This window comes from Volvox carteri, assembly GCF_000143455.1.
Source record: "Volvox carteri f. nagariensis unplaced genomic scaffold VOLCAscaffold_33, whole genome shotgun sequence".
NCBI classification, from domain to species: domain Eukaryota; kingdom Viridiplantae; phylum Chlorophyta; class Chlorophyceae; order Chlamydomonadales; family Volvocaceae; genus Volvox; species Volvox carteri.
The window spans coordinates 824,982-840,880 of record NW_003307576.1 but is presented as its reverse complement, the minus strand read 5'-3'; the positions used below and the strand labels follow the sequence as shown (position 1 = coordinate 840,880).

At 53.0% G+C, this 15,899-nt stretch overlaps 3 protein-coding genes across 3 annotated transcripts; all 3 read left to right on the top strand.

Moving 5' to 3' along the window:
* Window positions 1-1,128: 1,128 nt before the first annotated feature.
* Window positions 1,129-3,183, top strand: VOLCADRAFT_93743 (uncharacterized protein; the record flags this gene model as incomplete). Its single annotated transcript, XM_002953013.1, has 1 exon — window positions 1,129-3,183. The coding sequence occupies one exon, from the start codon at window positions 1,129-1,131 to the stop codon at window positions 3,181-3,183; it is 2,055 nt and encodes a 684-aa protein (XP_002953059.1).
* Window positions 3,184-6,798: 3,615 nt separating this feature from the next.
* Window positions 6,799-9,093, top strand: VOLCADRAFT_105774 (uncharacterized protein; the record flags this gene model as incomplete). Its single annotated transcript, XM_002953012.1, has 4 exons — window positions 6,799-6,857; window positions 6,979-7,108; window positions 7,562-7,923; window positions 7,993-9,093. Exons 3-4 carry the CDS (start codon window positions 7,609-7,611, stop codon window positions 9,091-9,093), a joined length of 1,416 nt encoding a protein of 471 aa, XP_002953058.1. The 5' UTR covers window positions 6,799-6,857; window positions 6,979-7,108; window positions 7,562-7,608.
* Window positions 9,094-11,648: 2,555 nt separating this feature from the next.
* Window positions 11,649-13,571, top strand: VOLCADRAFT_105773 (uncharacterized protein). Its single transcript, XM_002953011.1, has 4 exons — window positions 11,649-12,110; window positions 12,222-12,871; window positions 13,163-13,197; window positions 13,475-13,571. Exons 1-4 carry the CDS (start codon window positions 11,970-11,972, stop codon window positions 13,543-13,545), a joined length of 897 nt encoding a protein of 298 aa, XP_002953057.1. The 5' UTR covers window positions 11,649-11,969; the 3' UTR covers window positions 13,546-13,571.
* The last annotated feature ends 2,328 nt before the right edge of the window (window positions 13,572-15,899 follow it).

Sequence of the window (15,899 nt, the reverse complement as noted above, 5' to 3'; positions counted from 1 at the left end):
TTTTCTAATTTTGGCAATCAAGTTGATCACCACAGATCGCCAGAAGCGTTGAAGCTGCAGGGCTCCTACAGAAGATGCCGCGCGGTCCTCAGTCGAACTTATTCTGATCGGCATTTGGAGGGACGCTTCGGTAGTCGCATCCAAGACAACCTTCGCATCTGCTGTCACACATTTATCCTGCTGCAGCACGTATATGTGATCGTTGATCCTCTGATCCCATATTACATGCAAACATAGCGCATCGTTACAAGCGACCGACGCCTTGTGGTACAAGTCGGTGGCATTCTGACATGTGCACGGGCAAACGTTCTTGCCGACGGCAGAGGCAGATTTTCGTTTCCTACAGGCATGCTTGAAAGGATGATTCCGAGAAGTATGTATGTAGTTTTGTAATAATTGAGGAACCTGACTGCGCTACGCCATTGACGAAGAATCCTTCGCTTAATTGGCTTAATTGCGGGGAAAAAGGCCACACATAGAGGTATAATGGTACCATAAATTTAAGCACGTCTAAACATGCTGCTGCGATTTGGGAGCTGTCAGCGAAAGAGGGTGATATCTCAGGCAACCGGAAATCTTATCCCAAAAGCGCAAATCAGGATGCAGCTGAGATAGACGTTTGTGCTATTATGACTTACATCAAATCCAAGGATACCTGCAGCGTGCTTGTACTTATCCGCTACGAAACCAATCGTACTTCTGACTGGGGTTTGGACCTTTCGCCCTGGCTTATGGCAATGCTCAACCCGGAATATCTAAGTTACACCATATACGACTGCAAACGATACGGATTTATGTCGACAGCGTCTTCTTTATGCCCTTTTATCTTTCCAAGCTAGGGTGGTTATGACTGATTGCAATGCCTCCTTTGGCGTGTCAACCGAAAACAGGTTGACGGATTCCTTTGTTTTAAATAAGGTAGGCTAAGACGGTTCAACTTTTATTGAGTACCTGGTTAACTGTTACAGTGAATTACAGCAAAAGGCTATTGATCTGATCCTCGCACAAAGTTCCCAACGACTTTATATGCATATCGCGCGAATGCTTGGTGACTCCAAACAATATTCCGGTGCCGCGCCCCCGAACGCTTCGACCGTGGCGGCGTGCTTTGCTCAGTTCTCATAGAAAATGACGCATGCCACCCATTTTCACAAAAGCACGTGCTTGTATCGCCTTCCGCAGGAGTACTCGGGGCCCCGTCGTCCGCCGCCCGGGTCCGCCTGTGACAGGTGCCGGCATTCGGACGCCGTTGTTTTCGGCGATTGGGAACCGCAGGAGCTTGCATCGGTCCTAAGTGTATCTGAGTGTGCATGTGCAGCTGATGTTTCTGCCATCGTCCACTTCGTTGACAATAAAGAGTCGGCGAATCGGCGCGATCTCGCAGGCTCTGAAGTAGCACGAAGCAGCGATAGCTATGACTTCAGTCCGCAACATTCCATTTCCTATCAGGAGTGGATTGCACGACGGCTGCCCGTCAAGCTGCCTCCCGGCTTGCCCCGGCCGCCGCGCCAACAGTCGGCCCCAGCATCGCTATGCGCAGTCACAGATGACGACCTGGACGATGACTGTGACGATTGGTACAATCGCAACGTCACAAATGGAAATTTTCCTGACTGGCTTCATGAGGAGCAACAGCAGCTGGCGTCGCCCGCGACTACCTCGGTGCAGCAGCTGTTCCCATCCCCTGCCGGCAGCGGATGCAGCGACGATGACCTCGACGCGGACTGCGAGGAGTGGTTCAACCGAAATGTAGCGGCAGGGAACTTTTCCTCCTGGATAGATACACCCAAGGAGCCTTCCGCAATGGAGCCTTCCGCAACCCCAGACGAACCTTCGCAGCAAGAATCCGCCAGTTGCCAGCAGGAGGCCTCTGCAGCGGCCAAGCCAGCAGCAGCATTCTCATCGCCAGCAGTGGCGACAGTAGCAGCATCAGCTGGATTTTCCTCTGTTGGCGGCGGCGAGGAGTCGGTACCAGCGTTACCCTCCGGCTCAGCGCCATCGCCATACGCTTCAAGTCGTATACCCAACCTTTACGACCTCAGCATTAGCAACATCGATAGCTGCAGCAACGAAGTTGACATTAGCAGCAGGTGCGGCCATGTCTCAGTCTACAGCGCGCAGTGCGCCGTTGGGGCGGTCGCCGCCGGGGCAGTCCCGGACTTGACTTCCGCCGCCCTGCTTCTTAGCGCCATCGTCACAGGCGCCTGCTGTAGCCGCAACGGCGGCGGCTCCGAAGCCGACCCTGAAATCGACGATGGCTGCAGTACGAGCGCCGGTTGTTTCAGCATACCGTCCAGTCCCAGGGAATCCGACTCGGATTGCCGTACGGTGACGTCCTCGGATGGCGGCTACAGCCACGGCAACAGCCGCAGCTCTAGCTGTCTCAGCTTGGGTTCCATGGATCCGTCGACCAGCAGCTGTAGCAGTCCAAGTAGTGAGGCTGGGGAAGTCGAGGACGGTGGTGGAGTGTATCGGGACGTCTACGGCATCAAGGATGCGGAGGAAAAGCTGGTGCAGCGGGAGGAGAGGGGGAACTCGCAGGTTCTGGAAGGTTCGGGCGCAGACTTACAAGACTGCGATGGCGGAGGTTGCCCCGTTATTACCTGCATAGTCGCATGTCCTGTGCGCCCACCGCCGCTGACGTTGCCATTGTTATCGATTCCGTCCTTTTCATCACCGTCACCGCCAGCATCATTGCGTGTCACCGAGGCCGGGGACTTGGGCCCGCATGGCTGCGTTTCGGACCATTTGAAAGACAGTACGGACGAAGCCGTACTGGTACGCTCCCTTGACTGTGCGTCCTGGGAGTTGCAGTTCGAGGCGCAACTGAGGCTGTCATCTGTTGTCGTGGCCCCGCCAGCCGCTGCCGGTGGCGGCGACAGCGGCGGCGGCAGCTGCCTGGACCAAGCCCGGGTACTACTGCAGGAGCGCGAGCTTGACCTAGGCTCTGCGGCTGGGGGCTGCGGTGATCGGCGGACGAGCTTCTGGGGGCATGGGGAAGGCGATGGAGAGGAAGAGGAAGAGGCAGCGGTGTTGAGGCGTAAGTGGATGGAGCTGCAGCTTGACCACCTGTTGGGTGCAGTGGTGGTGGGGACGCTCTTTGGTGCTGGCAGCGAGGGGGGCGAGGAGGTGGAGGGTGCAGAGGACAGGTTGGGATGGGGTGATCGCTCGCGTAGCGGTTGAAGATATGATTGGGCTGGCGTGATGATGGGGTTGCGGCGTGTGTGTATATGCGAGTGGGGTATTCTCTTGTGTGTGGAGAGAGCTGCATGAACGTGTCCCGGGCATTGTCGCGCATGGGGCTTTGTCTGTCCTCGGTGGGTGTGAATCAGTGCATTTCAGAAGGGTGTTTTTTAGGAGTAGAGGGGGGGAAAGACGAACCACACGCGATTGAAGCTGGGGGGGGAGTAGAGGGGGGGGAGGGAGGGTTGGGGCGAAACCGCCAGGAACCGGCAGCAAGCCAGCAGACTCGGCTCAACTAGTTGTTCGGGCCTGCAGGCTGAAACACACATAATTGTTTGGGTTCCGGGGTGCACGCGGAAGCACGAGAGAAGATCCGTATCCTAAATAATAAATGATAAAACAACGCGGAAGTGCCGACGAACGTAACAAGGAGTCTAATGTCTAGGTAAAGACGGTGTCTGCATGCCTATTAATTTAGTTCAGGTTCGGACGGAAGCGGGAGTGACGCGATGTGGTGCTTTGCCAATGCTTGTACGACTGCGCTCGTTGGTCTCATAACGACCCCTGCGGAAGAAGCAACAATAAAAGTGTCAGGAGCTGCACTTACGTTAGGAGTCCCCCGAGGAAGCTTTTTTCCAGTGCACTTGCCGCATGCGAGATCGTGCATTTATCGTACATGCAACCGACGACATTTTTTCCTAGTCCGAGCACCAAAAAGCACACGTACATACCGCACTTTTTCATAGTCCTTAAGAAAAAGCCATAACTCTGTGCTAGCTATGAGTGTGTGAGGTTGTGCTGTGCTGTGTTGTGTTGCGTCGTGAAACACTCCATTACGTGCGCTGGGATGCATAGGTTCTGAAAGCATCGCTTTGAGCTCGGACTCCGTCAGGAAGGGAACACGGCATACAGGCTTGGCTCGCGCTGTGCTTGTGCGTGGGCGGCCGTGCCGGCGCGCCGTGTGCAGTGGCACCGCGCATCGCTCTATGATGTGATGTGGCGGGAAGAGGAGCGAGCCGCCCCTGTGCCACCGTATGTCTTGTTTCTTACGCTAAGCATCATCAGGCTTCACTTACGGTGGTACTGGGTGTTGTTGTTGTTGTTTTGTGTTTCTGCGCCTAGGAAGGAATAGACTGCGGGAGCTTAATGGTTCGTTTGTGTTTGGATCTAAAGGCAATAACACATCGGCCATGGGACGGTACCGAGAAAAGGTGGGCTATGAGGCGGGCGCAACCCATGAATTGGTGGTTTGTTGAGTGAAGTGTGCAGATCTTTTATCGGGAATAGTGCGGTATGGTTTCAGTATTGATTATCTTCTCTCTTATCGTTTCTTCTGGTTTCTTCTGGAACTAATTAGGGGTTGGATCTGGATCCGGCCGTCGTTGTGTGGAGATGACGTTGGAAGAGGAGGAAGTTGCATGGCATTGGGTTCCCTCGCGTAGTTGAATCTTTGTTCGGGCGTGTTGTTTGTTTTTTAAAAGTGCAGGCTGTGTTCGCAGCGCTTCACATTGCCTCACTTGTGTGAATTGTCCGGACCGAGGCTACGGTCGAGGCTACGGAAAACTTCTCGCGCCTTGAGGAAGGGTTGTCTTGGCATTTGGACAATGACTGTCGTTATTTTGACGTAAATTTTGACGGACGAATAGATTGAAGTTTCTAATCGCTTGGCATTCAAAAAAGATTTTCAGGTACGACACAATACTAGAACTTGTGCGTTTGCAATCGGTTCTTAACGTGCGTTAGCTTTTCTTTCTTTATCATTTGAAGCAAAATTCATATCTCATGGTGATGCGTGTATGGAGATGCTTTGCAAAGGGTTTGAAACGTTGCGGTTGTTACATGACTGGCTGGCGCATGATCAACCGCCATCATACGGCCTTGCGTACGTTGCAGTCGGTCGCTGGTAATAACCAGCAGGGCGAGGCTTCATGACTGATTTCCATGTCGGACTTCAAGGTTACCTAGGTTTGTAGGTATGCAGATCACCCAGCGAACACGCGGCACGTGTTAGGGATATCGGTAGTAGAGAGGCTCCTTAGGATGCCAAGCTTTGTGCAGTTTGCGAACTATTTTTCGTAGGAGGGTTTCCCTCGAAACGAAACTCAATTTTTTGTCCCGATTTTTAACGACAAATTGAGTTCCAATTGTTTCGCCCAGCAGGTCGAATGGAATGGGTTGACCATTGTTTTTGTTGTTGTTACAGCGGGCTATCATTGCAATATTCGGGGGCCACAGGCTCTGGACTGCAGTCCGGGACTGTGCGTTCCTTGGATAAGTACATGTGAGTGTATGGAAAAGAGGTGTGTCACAAACCGTTTCCTATGCATGGAAGACGGTTTGTAATTACCTCTTTTTGCGCCACGTCGGAAGCCTCTTTGTGTCGTACTCAAGTCGTACTTACCCTTCATGACTCTGCTTCCTGAGCGTGCGCCCCTTGGAGGACATGGCGCGCATATTGCGCGAAGCGGTGGTGTTGGGGGGGGTCGTGTTGGGCGGTGGTCTTGGCATGTAAAACAACAAAGCAAACATAACAACTGTTGCACGCATGTGGCCATGGTGTAGTGTCATACGTGGTGGTCTTGACATCCAGAAAAGCATTTCCATTGGGGTAAATGTTTCCTCGCAACGGTGGCGTTTGTACTTCCGTGCTTTCCTCGAAGCGAAGACCGCAGGTACCCACATCTGGTTGCTAAGTTGGCTATATTCCGCATCCAGCCTAACCAAAGGCCTTTTTGCAAGGTGTAAGTATAGAGTCATTTAACTTGAACCGCTTGGGCGTACAGTCACCGCAACACTAGTTATTATCCGGGTAGTAAGAGCCTGTCAGCTGGAGAGTACGAGAAGGGGAAGGCAGATATTCCGGAGCTCACGAAGACCCATCCAAGCAGTGCGGTGCGCTTGACAAGTAAACGTGACCATCCCATTAAAGCCATTGGAAAGCCTGCCCGCTAGTAAGCCCAGTTGAGTTGCAGATCAGGGCGCTGAGACCAATTCAGTTGCCCGTTTAGCCAGTGTGTGCGCAGCCTACGGGGCGCATGTCTTGCAGACCGGGAGGACCTCAAAAAATGGGAGTAGGCGTGCGGTTGGGAGGATATGGGTGAGCCGGGGGCCCTGCTACACGATAAGCCATTGCTGCTCGAGCTGCGCGGTGCGAGGGGGGGGTATGAAAGGCTTTTCCGAAGGCGCTGCAAATCACCCAGGATTACTTCGGAAGACACGAAGAGCTTACACGCGTATGCATATGGTTCATTGCAGGTTCCTGTGTTGAAGCGAGCCACACTAATGCGGTTGCGTCGCGTGCCCCGGAGGATTGCCCACAGCGTCTTAACAGGCGACGCGATTTAACGACTTCAATTTTATTGTCTGTAAACTGGTAAGCTGCACCGGATTGCTTCCTGCGAGTTGGCGGGAGTGTCGGTAGGCAAAATGACCTGAATAGCATTTATCATAAGCGTCACAATGGCCATGAAACATTCTTGTATACCTTGCCAGCGTATTCATGGGGACAGTTGTGCATGCCAGCGTTCGTGACTTCTGGTGTCATAGTACTTTGTCCCCATTCCCAACCTAGCCACATGAATACTGTATAACCTCTGAAGCCCAATTCATCTTACTCAAACTCTTTCATTCTTATAGCAGTACGTGCAGGCCCTACCAAGAAACGCTGTTCTGTGGTAAGAACGCTTTGCCTCAACTTCAAAAAAATCTCCAAACACAGCTGTAAAGAGCACCTTTGCAACTGCAACAAGCTTATTGCAACCTGATTTTAGCAACACTTTTTCCTTGTGTGCCCAGGATAACCAGCTCATCGCCGCGGGCACGGGCTGCGACAACATTAGCTTTGAAACCCCCGACCCTTGTATTCAACGTCTGATTGCTGTGTCATCAGCAGCCACCTGTGGCATCAGCAACCACCTGATCATAGGTGCGTAAGCTTGGGCGCGGCGCGTTGGCTTGGCAATCTTGGGTATTGGCTAGAACAGCATCTTGAAGCACGGTCTGAGACCATTTAGCATTCTGTGTATTTTGTAATGTGCTTGAAGACGTTGGTGTACCGAAGCTGGCTGGATATCAAATTCGGGCAAGTTGGGTAACGACAGTTGGTCGACCGGTGCGCTCTAGTAGTGCAAGTTCAGTCTAATTGCTACCGATCATACTTCGTAAAGTGATCTCTACAATTTTTGAGGGGCAGAGTGGGTTGTAAGCCCCGCTGCAAGTCACGGGCAGCTCTCCCCCAATTGCTTTCAAGGCACTATGAACGCGGCGCCTCTGCATGGGACATGCACCTTTCTTGATGATATATGAAATTGTGAAAACCATGGATAAGAAGGTTATCACTCCTCCTTTTGCTGTGCTAACCATAACAGGTTCTAACCAGCTGCCAGCAGGCGACCCGAGACGGGCGAACAGAAGCACGAGACTCTCATGCCGCAGGAGCTCCAGCTCTCATTCGGTGAAGGTTTGGCACAGCTGCACAGTATGGGCTGCACAGGAAAAGAGGATGGTGTGAGCTGCGCCGGCCTCGCTTCCTCGGGCGGAAATCCGCTGGTTTTCGGCAGCTGGCTTCCGGGAGATTTCGACACACTCGCATTGAACGCTTCTGTTGGAAGCGTTATGCCTGCACTTTCTGCTTCACATGCTGTCGACGTCCGCGCGCTGGATAATCCTGCGCTGAGCTATACCCCGTTTGAGGGTATTGGGGACGCGCGAGGATCGTGCACATACGCGCAGTTGCAGCAGGTACCAGGCTCCTGCGCCCAAGTCCTCACCGCTCTGCACCTTCTCATGGGTGTACCCTGTCCCCCGCAGCTGCAACAGCAGCTCATGCCGACACCAGCTCAGCCCGTGTACTTGGTGCCTGCAGCGCTGCCGTTGTTCACACCCCAACTAGTCCATTTTCTCGGCGGCATACCGGGATTGGTAGCTCCGAACTGGACACCAGCCGCATCTGCTTGGGGATTACCGTACGGGACGAGCGTATGCCCTCCCATGTCCTATCAGAACCTGGCATTTTCAGACAGCACAGGCTTCTGGCTCGATGGAGTGTACTTTCCAAGCTACGAGCACTTTATCGCGTATCGCCGCCGTGCGATAGCGTACAACTTTCACTACTATGGCATCCGTCCCCACTTTCGGCCGCCGCCCGGCCTGCCACGGCCTCGCCCACCCACATCTGCGAAGTTGGGCGCCACCCTGCCGCGCACAGTACAGTCGGCAGCGGTGCTGTCGGCAATCGGAACTGGCGCCGCTGCGAGCAGCAATCCGCCACCCCATATAATCAGTAGCGCAGGAGGCGCAAGCGAGGACGGCAGCGAGTTCCCGTGCGGGTCGCCCGCAAGCAACTCAACTTGCAGCAATGGCGACAGCGACGATGCCGGCAGCGACGTTAGCCATACGGACACCGAGCCGGAGCTCCTGAGCGAAGCGCAGCAGGTGGATGACGGACTGCGTCACTGTCAGGTGAAGGAACATTCGGCGTCATTGACAGAAGCCGTAACCCTGCCGGGAAGTGCGTCAGACCCATGGAAGCCCGAAAGATCGCCCGCGCATGGTCACGGGCTCATCACCAGCTGCGTGACTTGGACTCCGGTTGCGGCGCCGGTTGCCTTGGCTTGCTGCGCCTGCACCTGCGCGGCCGATGTGGAGCAGCGTTTCGCGGCTATTTGCGGCAGCTGCCTTGCAGCGGCAGCGCTTCCACCTCGCACGTTGTCTCCGCTGCGCTGCGGGAACGTGGGAAACAGCGGTGGCAGAGCTGGCACCGAGTTGTGTGACGAGGCCCGGGAGGATGGGCGGTGCAGTGGAGGTAGCCCTGTGGCTGGTGTGTGCCCTCAGTGGCTGGACCGCCAATTCTGTGTGTTGGTTGAGAGGGTGGTGCTCGATGCGCTACTTAGTTTTGAGGACGCCGCTTGACGACATAACTTCGCATGAAAGCTCACCGCTTACTGTGGTGCGTGGCGCGGTGAAAACATACAGCTGGACGCGTCAGACAAAGGCTAGAGATCAGATGGCGCCGGAGGTTGCATTCAAGTTTTGACGAGGTTCGGAGGCCGCAGGAGGCATGCTCTGTTGAGTCGCAATGCAGCGCACCCTCGCGGCCACCGTATATTTATAGACCTCCAGGCAGTAGGGATTCCCTTCGGTGGCAGTGAGGTACAGATGTTTTGGTTTGGTGCAGGATGGCGCGCCTAGCTTGCTGGCTAAGGCAGTGATACCTTGGGCCTAGTAATGCAAGGAAGACATGGCTTCGATTGTACTTGGGAATGATTTTACAGGGAAGCATTGCGTCTTGTTTACGCAAATATTGACACAGGCTGTTTGTGCTTCTGCCATATCGTCGCAGTCCAGTTCATTCATAGCAGGTGCAGGGCATGGTCGAAATGCCCCGTGCCGGGTTTCCTCATCCCACCCCGGAGCTTGGTTTGGCGGAGTGACACAATTTTCCCCGGGGATGGCATTATATACCAGTGTTTGCGTTTTGACATAAGTTTAGGTACCGGTGCACGTTCGACTTTCATTTATTGGGTCGCTACACCGCAGGCGTGGACAAGGGTTTGCTGCGCGGTGGAGTTGAAGGGGCTCACAATGAGTGCCTACGGTTCCGCGTGCGCATTTCTGTAGTACTCGCATGTACAATCAGTCCAGTGGTTCTTGCATTTTGACTGTGCGCGTGTGCAGCGCGGCATAAGACAACTTGCATGCATGTTGGCAGGTAATGAGGTCGTGTGATGCCAGTCGTTATGGATGTGGGTCGCTTGTGTTGGCAACGCAAAGCCATCCTAACATGAAGGTATGGACCTTTTCCATTTGTTTTACGTCAACTGATGAATGCCGGTGGCTAGCGATGATCCGTCACGCGGCGCGTTCTTGTCGCGCACAGAGAAGAGAGTACGGTGTGTACGTAAACATGTGCTGCGGTGTGCTCTCCGTTGCCGGGTTTCTTACAGAGCGGACATGCCTAGTGTTAATCCAGTCCGCCGCCAGCGTTGGTTACGGGTCAAATATAACTTGACGTGGTCTGGGTTTGAACATGCATGCCTGAATCGGCTCGAAGCAGTTGTCTGTGGGGGGCCGTGTGCGTGGAGAGCTTGAGGCGGTTGATGTGGCATGCGAGGGTATCACTGGCATGTATGCTCAACTCTCGCGAGGCCTGTCAGAGAGCAAGAAGGCCATGTCCGAAGGGAGCCCGGCCTGTTTTTTGCGTCCATGTCGCTTGAGGGTTTTGAGGTAATGCGTCTGTGTCTGACGACTTGGTGGACTCCGGCGTGCAGCATGACGGGATGCAGGCTACGTTGTTGTTGCGGTGTCGTGAGAATATGATGTAGGTTGTATAGGTGAAGCGTAGGTTTTGCAAATCGAGAAGTCAAGTAAACGGCGATGCATGTCAGGGGCCTAGGGATCCAGTTCCGGCTGGGAGGCTGGATTTATGGTCGAATACTTAAAAGGTCATTTGATATCCAGGCTTTAATACCATGGCCTGCTTCCGAAGTCAGGAAGTCGATGACAGATCTTCTGGGAAGCCGGCTTAAGGAGTACAAATCCACATATAAGGCTGCAGGTTCCATGGTGAGGTTCATGGAAGGTATTCTGTCCTAACGAAGTTCCGCTCGATAGGAACTGTTGGACATGGAGAACCATCATGGGGAAACAATGTTCGTGGCGTCGCATGGCGTTTCTAAACATATATAGAGCGCACGCGCTGCTTGCAAAGCTATGTAATTAATTGGAGCGTCTTGCAGCATCATGAGCTTATACGGCCCAAACAATCCAAGATTCCTGGCAGCTGGCAGGGCCGGAATCAGTTAGCCCGATCCAGGCCGTTCGCACAGTGAACGAGCCGAAACTTGACCAGGTCTGCGTAAACTTTTCGTAATCGGGAGGCCCTTTGCGGAAAGGCTGCGGAAACTGCGGAAAGCTGCGAAAACTATAAAATGAACATGTAACGATGTTTTTTAGCTCTTCTCAGTGTGGCGATAACATGGACAGTCTGAAACCAGCTTGTGGCAGTGCGGTTCTGTCCGGTGGGATCTAGAATCTGGTGAATTCCAATTGTGCTCGAAGGTACCGTATACCACCCCCATAGTGTTGTTGGCTGACGGATTGCTCTGGGATGCTCAGAAATTGTCACTCGTATGTTACATGGGGTAAGAGCCCAGTTCTTGCTCTTGTCGTAAGGACCTCTATCAAAATGTTTCCAAACGTCGTCAACGGGCCTTCCACCCTTCTTCTGAGCAGAAACACAGTCAATCTCTATGACTTCGGCAGCCCCCAGGTCGGAGCCAGTAGTTGTTGACATTTGACTTAATCTAATAACTCCATAGTGTAAAACGCAGTCTTTAAATGGCAAACGCATGCCTGGAATCTGCTTTTGAGTTTCCGCCGTACAGCAAATGCGGAAATGCGGATTCTCTTTCCGCATTTCCGCCAATCTGGGCTCCGCTGCGGAAAGCGTGACGAAACCTATTTACGCAGGTTTCCGTTTCCGCAGGTTTCCGTTTCGGCTCGTTCCCTGCGTTCGCATCCGTTGTACCTTTGACCTGCTTTGACCAGCCATCCGGCGTCGATGGGAGGCTGAAGGATTTACTGGAGAATTATAGTTTCACGTCAGGATTACAGTTGCTCCATTGCTTTACGTCCCCGTCCTTCTGCTGCTCAGCTTGTACATTGAATGTCAGGTATGAATTTCATACCTGGCTTTCGTCAAGCAAAGCTTTACAACTCAACTAGTCCATCGGCTGAATAATCGGTTACATACAAGGATCATGGAATTGTAAGCTGAATCCTTAAGAATGTTTGGGGGTTACCAGTACACAGCATGCTACTTCGTCCCGGACTGGCTCAGTTGTCTCTGGACACAATCCACGACTTTAAGCCGGCCCGATCAACGAGAGAACGCAGGTCAACTTGCAATTGACATACTCTTGCCCAGGGTGAGCTCTATCTCGGCAGTGACTGCTCAGGCAGTCAACGTTTTCATTGATACTAATGATTAATGTGAAGGGAATGTTTACCGCAACCTCGAACAACGGTTACGCCGACAGGCGTGTCCAAGCGTTATTATGGAGGAGCGCGTTGGGGAGCTGTCATTCTCACGGACGCCTGCGAAGCCCAGCCCTACCCCTAGCCCTGCAATGCTGACTTCAAGTGACGATGAAAACACTTGTGACGAGCAAACGTTCCGTCCCTATAGCTGCGGCACCGTTGATGGGCTCTGTCCAGGTAGCTACAGCCCAGAAGCCTCATCCAGCGGGTGCTGCAGCAGCGGTAGTAGCAGCCCGCACTCAACCAGTAGCCCCCGCTTCTGCAGCAGCTGTAGCGAGGCTGATGACAGTGCGTTTGTGGTGGGTTCCATTGCTGCCGACTCCTGGGACCGTACCAGTTCCCTGCTGGCGGCGGGCATTGGAGCTGAGCCCGTGCTACGTAGCCCGGGGGTTCTATTCGCATCCAGTTACACAGCATGTGGTACGGAATCGCATCAGACGGGAGCTCAAGTCTCACGGCGAGGACACACGAGCACCCCTGGCTTCGGCAGTCAAGGGACCATTCCCATCAGTACTGGCTGCGGCTTTGGCGGCCCACGGCTCGCAGGAGAGGTGAAGAACGACGCGGGTAGCCCCGCCCGTATCGCGGTGGACATCGACCGCCTCCTGGCCTCCGTTGTTGTGCAGGCGCTGTGGCAAGATGAGTACTAGTGAGGGCATGCTTGCTCCAGAGATCGTGCATAGCCCATTTGTTTGCACTACGCGCCGTTTCGCTGTAGCCAATGTACCCCTGCAGTTGGAATGCAGTTATTATTTCAGCCTTCCCATGCCCGGCTGACCTAGCTAGAGAGCGAACTTTTGCAAGGAGACAGATGCGAGCACAAGCTGCATGGACCGGTATTTGGTGCATGGCCTTACGTATTTGTGCACATCATAGCATAGCATGGGTAACATAGCACCGTGTGGCCTGACGCGTTTCCATGTACGTACGGTCGTTGCAGTGCGCCCGGTGTGCCTTTTCCCAACGAACAGGCAGGTGAGGTTAATGCACAAGATCCCGGCCATTTACATAGATTAACAGCTGCTTCATATGCTTTTGCCATTCATATGGTAGGTGATTTTTCTGCAGCACGCGTGTATGTAGCTTTTACCAGGGCGGCTTTTACTACCTAACGAACCGACGCACGTACATCTTAAGCTGATATATACTTAGCTAACTTAGTCATGGGTTATCCTTTATTATTTCGGTTGCGTTGCTTGCTCATAGCTGCTCATATGTTCGGTTGCATTCGACACAGTTGTGCTACTTGCAGGCTATGCGCCGATTATCGAGTTGATAGCTGCATTGAACAATTCTGCACATGCGAACTTGGAAAATTTCTGAGAATAAATGTATACAAGCTGATTGCCATCAGGAGGGTTGAAGCCATTTGTGACTTGTGCTGCGTGGGTGGTGTGCACACCGGGTGCAATAGCGTACTTGCTTACAAAGGGCTTTTAGGACACTATCGGCTTCCCATACCTGCATTACAACAATACCCCAACCAGGGCCAGCCTCGCGCAGCCAACTGGACAATCCCTTCACGGCCCGCTCTACAGCAATATGTGCGAAATTGTAAGCTTTGCTGCGGCCACCACCGACCGAAATACCTTCAACAAACCCTAAATTAGCAGCTCGCATGGCCCCGCCGCCCGGCCCATCGCCTGGGTTTCCGCCAGCTAGCATAAAGCGTGCGCCAAAGGAAGCCACCTTCGACAGCGGCTCGGACAGCATCCCCAGATTCTGTCGCCAGCGGCCAACCCTGTACTGCCACTACCGCTTCAACAAACATAAGCCGGCTGTCCGTGTTTGATCCTCAGCTGGTTATCTGCATGTTTGTGTATGTTACATGGTTGGGGGTGCGTGACCCCATACCTGTAAAACTACCTATACGAGCCGAAGGCCCAAGGGCAATATCTATACGCCTAAAAGCCACGGAGAACAGGAAACACCGCACATCAGCCCAGACTAGCGTCTAAAGGGGGTAACTGAGTTTCGGTGAGCCCACATACGTTCCAACATCCTCGCCAGACGTACTGGTTCCCATGTCATGGCCTCCTTTCACATGCTCTGTTGATGATCGAATCCCTCTTCAGCACGAATATCATTATAGGCTGGGCATTCCAATAACACGTGTTTTACATCCTCGATTCGGCTATTAGTAGCACAACAGCGGCAAAACCGCTGCCCCCTGGGGACATGGTACTTGCCCCTTCGTGCTCCGTTGTCCTCCAAAGCCAGCAACATAAACGAAACTGCATTCGCTTACGATGTGCTAAACGAGGAATGAAAACCTTAGCATCTGTTGGCCACATGACGGCTGCGGCTCCCGAAAAGGGCAGCCCCATCCAGTGCTTATACTTCGCCATTTGCACTCCCGGTTGCTTCCCATCTGATGGGTACTCCTCTGGCAAGACAGTCAGACGCGCATGGTCCCAGCCGCTCATCAAACGCTCTCTTAATGCCGTTATCATCGTTCCTTCGGGTAGAGGTCTACTCAACAACCAGTCAACACGCTCCTTTACCCCCATGACTTCTTGCGGTAGTCCGCTCCAAATATTGCACTCCAAGAAGGAAAACAGTCGTAACATTGAGGTTTCCCAACTCTCCCATTCCGGGCTGGTCAGAGCATCAGTTATCTCCTGCCGCAAAACTGCATGAGCAATGGACCCCACTTGCTTTTGGAGGCGGTTCCAGAAACGTAGCATGCATATTCCCATGCATATGGGAATTGTATTCCCAAAACTGTTGGCCATTGCATTAAAGGTGTCCAAAGATCTTGAGGATTCTAGGTCCTTGCGTCTTCTCACCCGTCGGTCGGTTTCTTGGCACCCATACATGCCCTCTGCCACGGTTGTTAGCCCGATCTGGCGAAACGGGCAAGGACTCTGCTATGCGGCCCTGCTAGGTTTCGCATCCAGGTTTCTGGACGCATCATCATTAAAGTTTGGATTACGTACGGCGGCAGCAGCTGGAAATTTGACTCGCGGTTAACACAAACAGATGATAGCATCACAATCGTACCGTGGTTGTCTGCCTGAATGTCTCCTATTGTCTCCGTAAAAGCTTGCGAATCCTTTGAAGCGCTTCGAAAGAGTAGCACGTTGATAAAGCGCCTTAAGCATCTTAATGTTTGGAGGCTCTCAATTTGATTCAATCGTCTGTATGTATGATTGAATCAAGGGTAAAGGAAGCCGAAAGGTCAGCAGCAGTTCGCTGAAGTTGCCGCCGCCGGTTGCAGACGTTCGTCCCGCAGGTTCATGATGCTTTAAGTACGCTTTAAGGGTCGCGGCTCGATGTTGGATTCTAAAATAAATTCTCAGCCCAAACCATCTAAGTAATATTTATTATAATGTCGGAACAGCAGTCTGTAGATTGCTGCAGACGTTTGCGCTTATGAGTGCCCTCGAGCCTGTTTACGACTGGGAACCTCAGCTGGGCGACTGGAACCTTAACCCACCAAGCACAAAATATAGGACAGGTGAATTTGGCTATAGCCTGCATGGATACTTTGCTTTGTAAGGGAAGGAGTCGTCGGGGTGGGGTCGGACGAACGGCGCTTGATCGCCCGGAATCTTCAAGTCCAAGTTGGACGCGTTACCGAACTGCATTTAAGCCACGTGCGGATGCGGATTGGATAGATAATTGTTTATCGCATGTGGCCATCAAGGATGCCATTAAGGAGAGCAAGCAGAGAG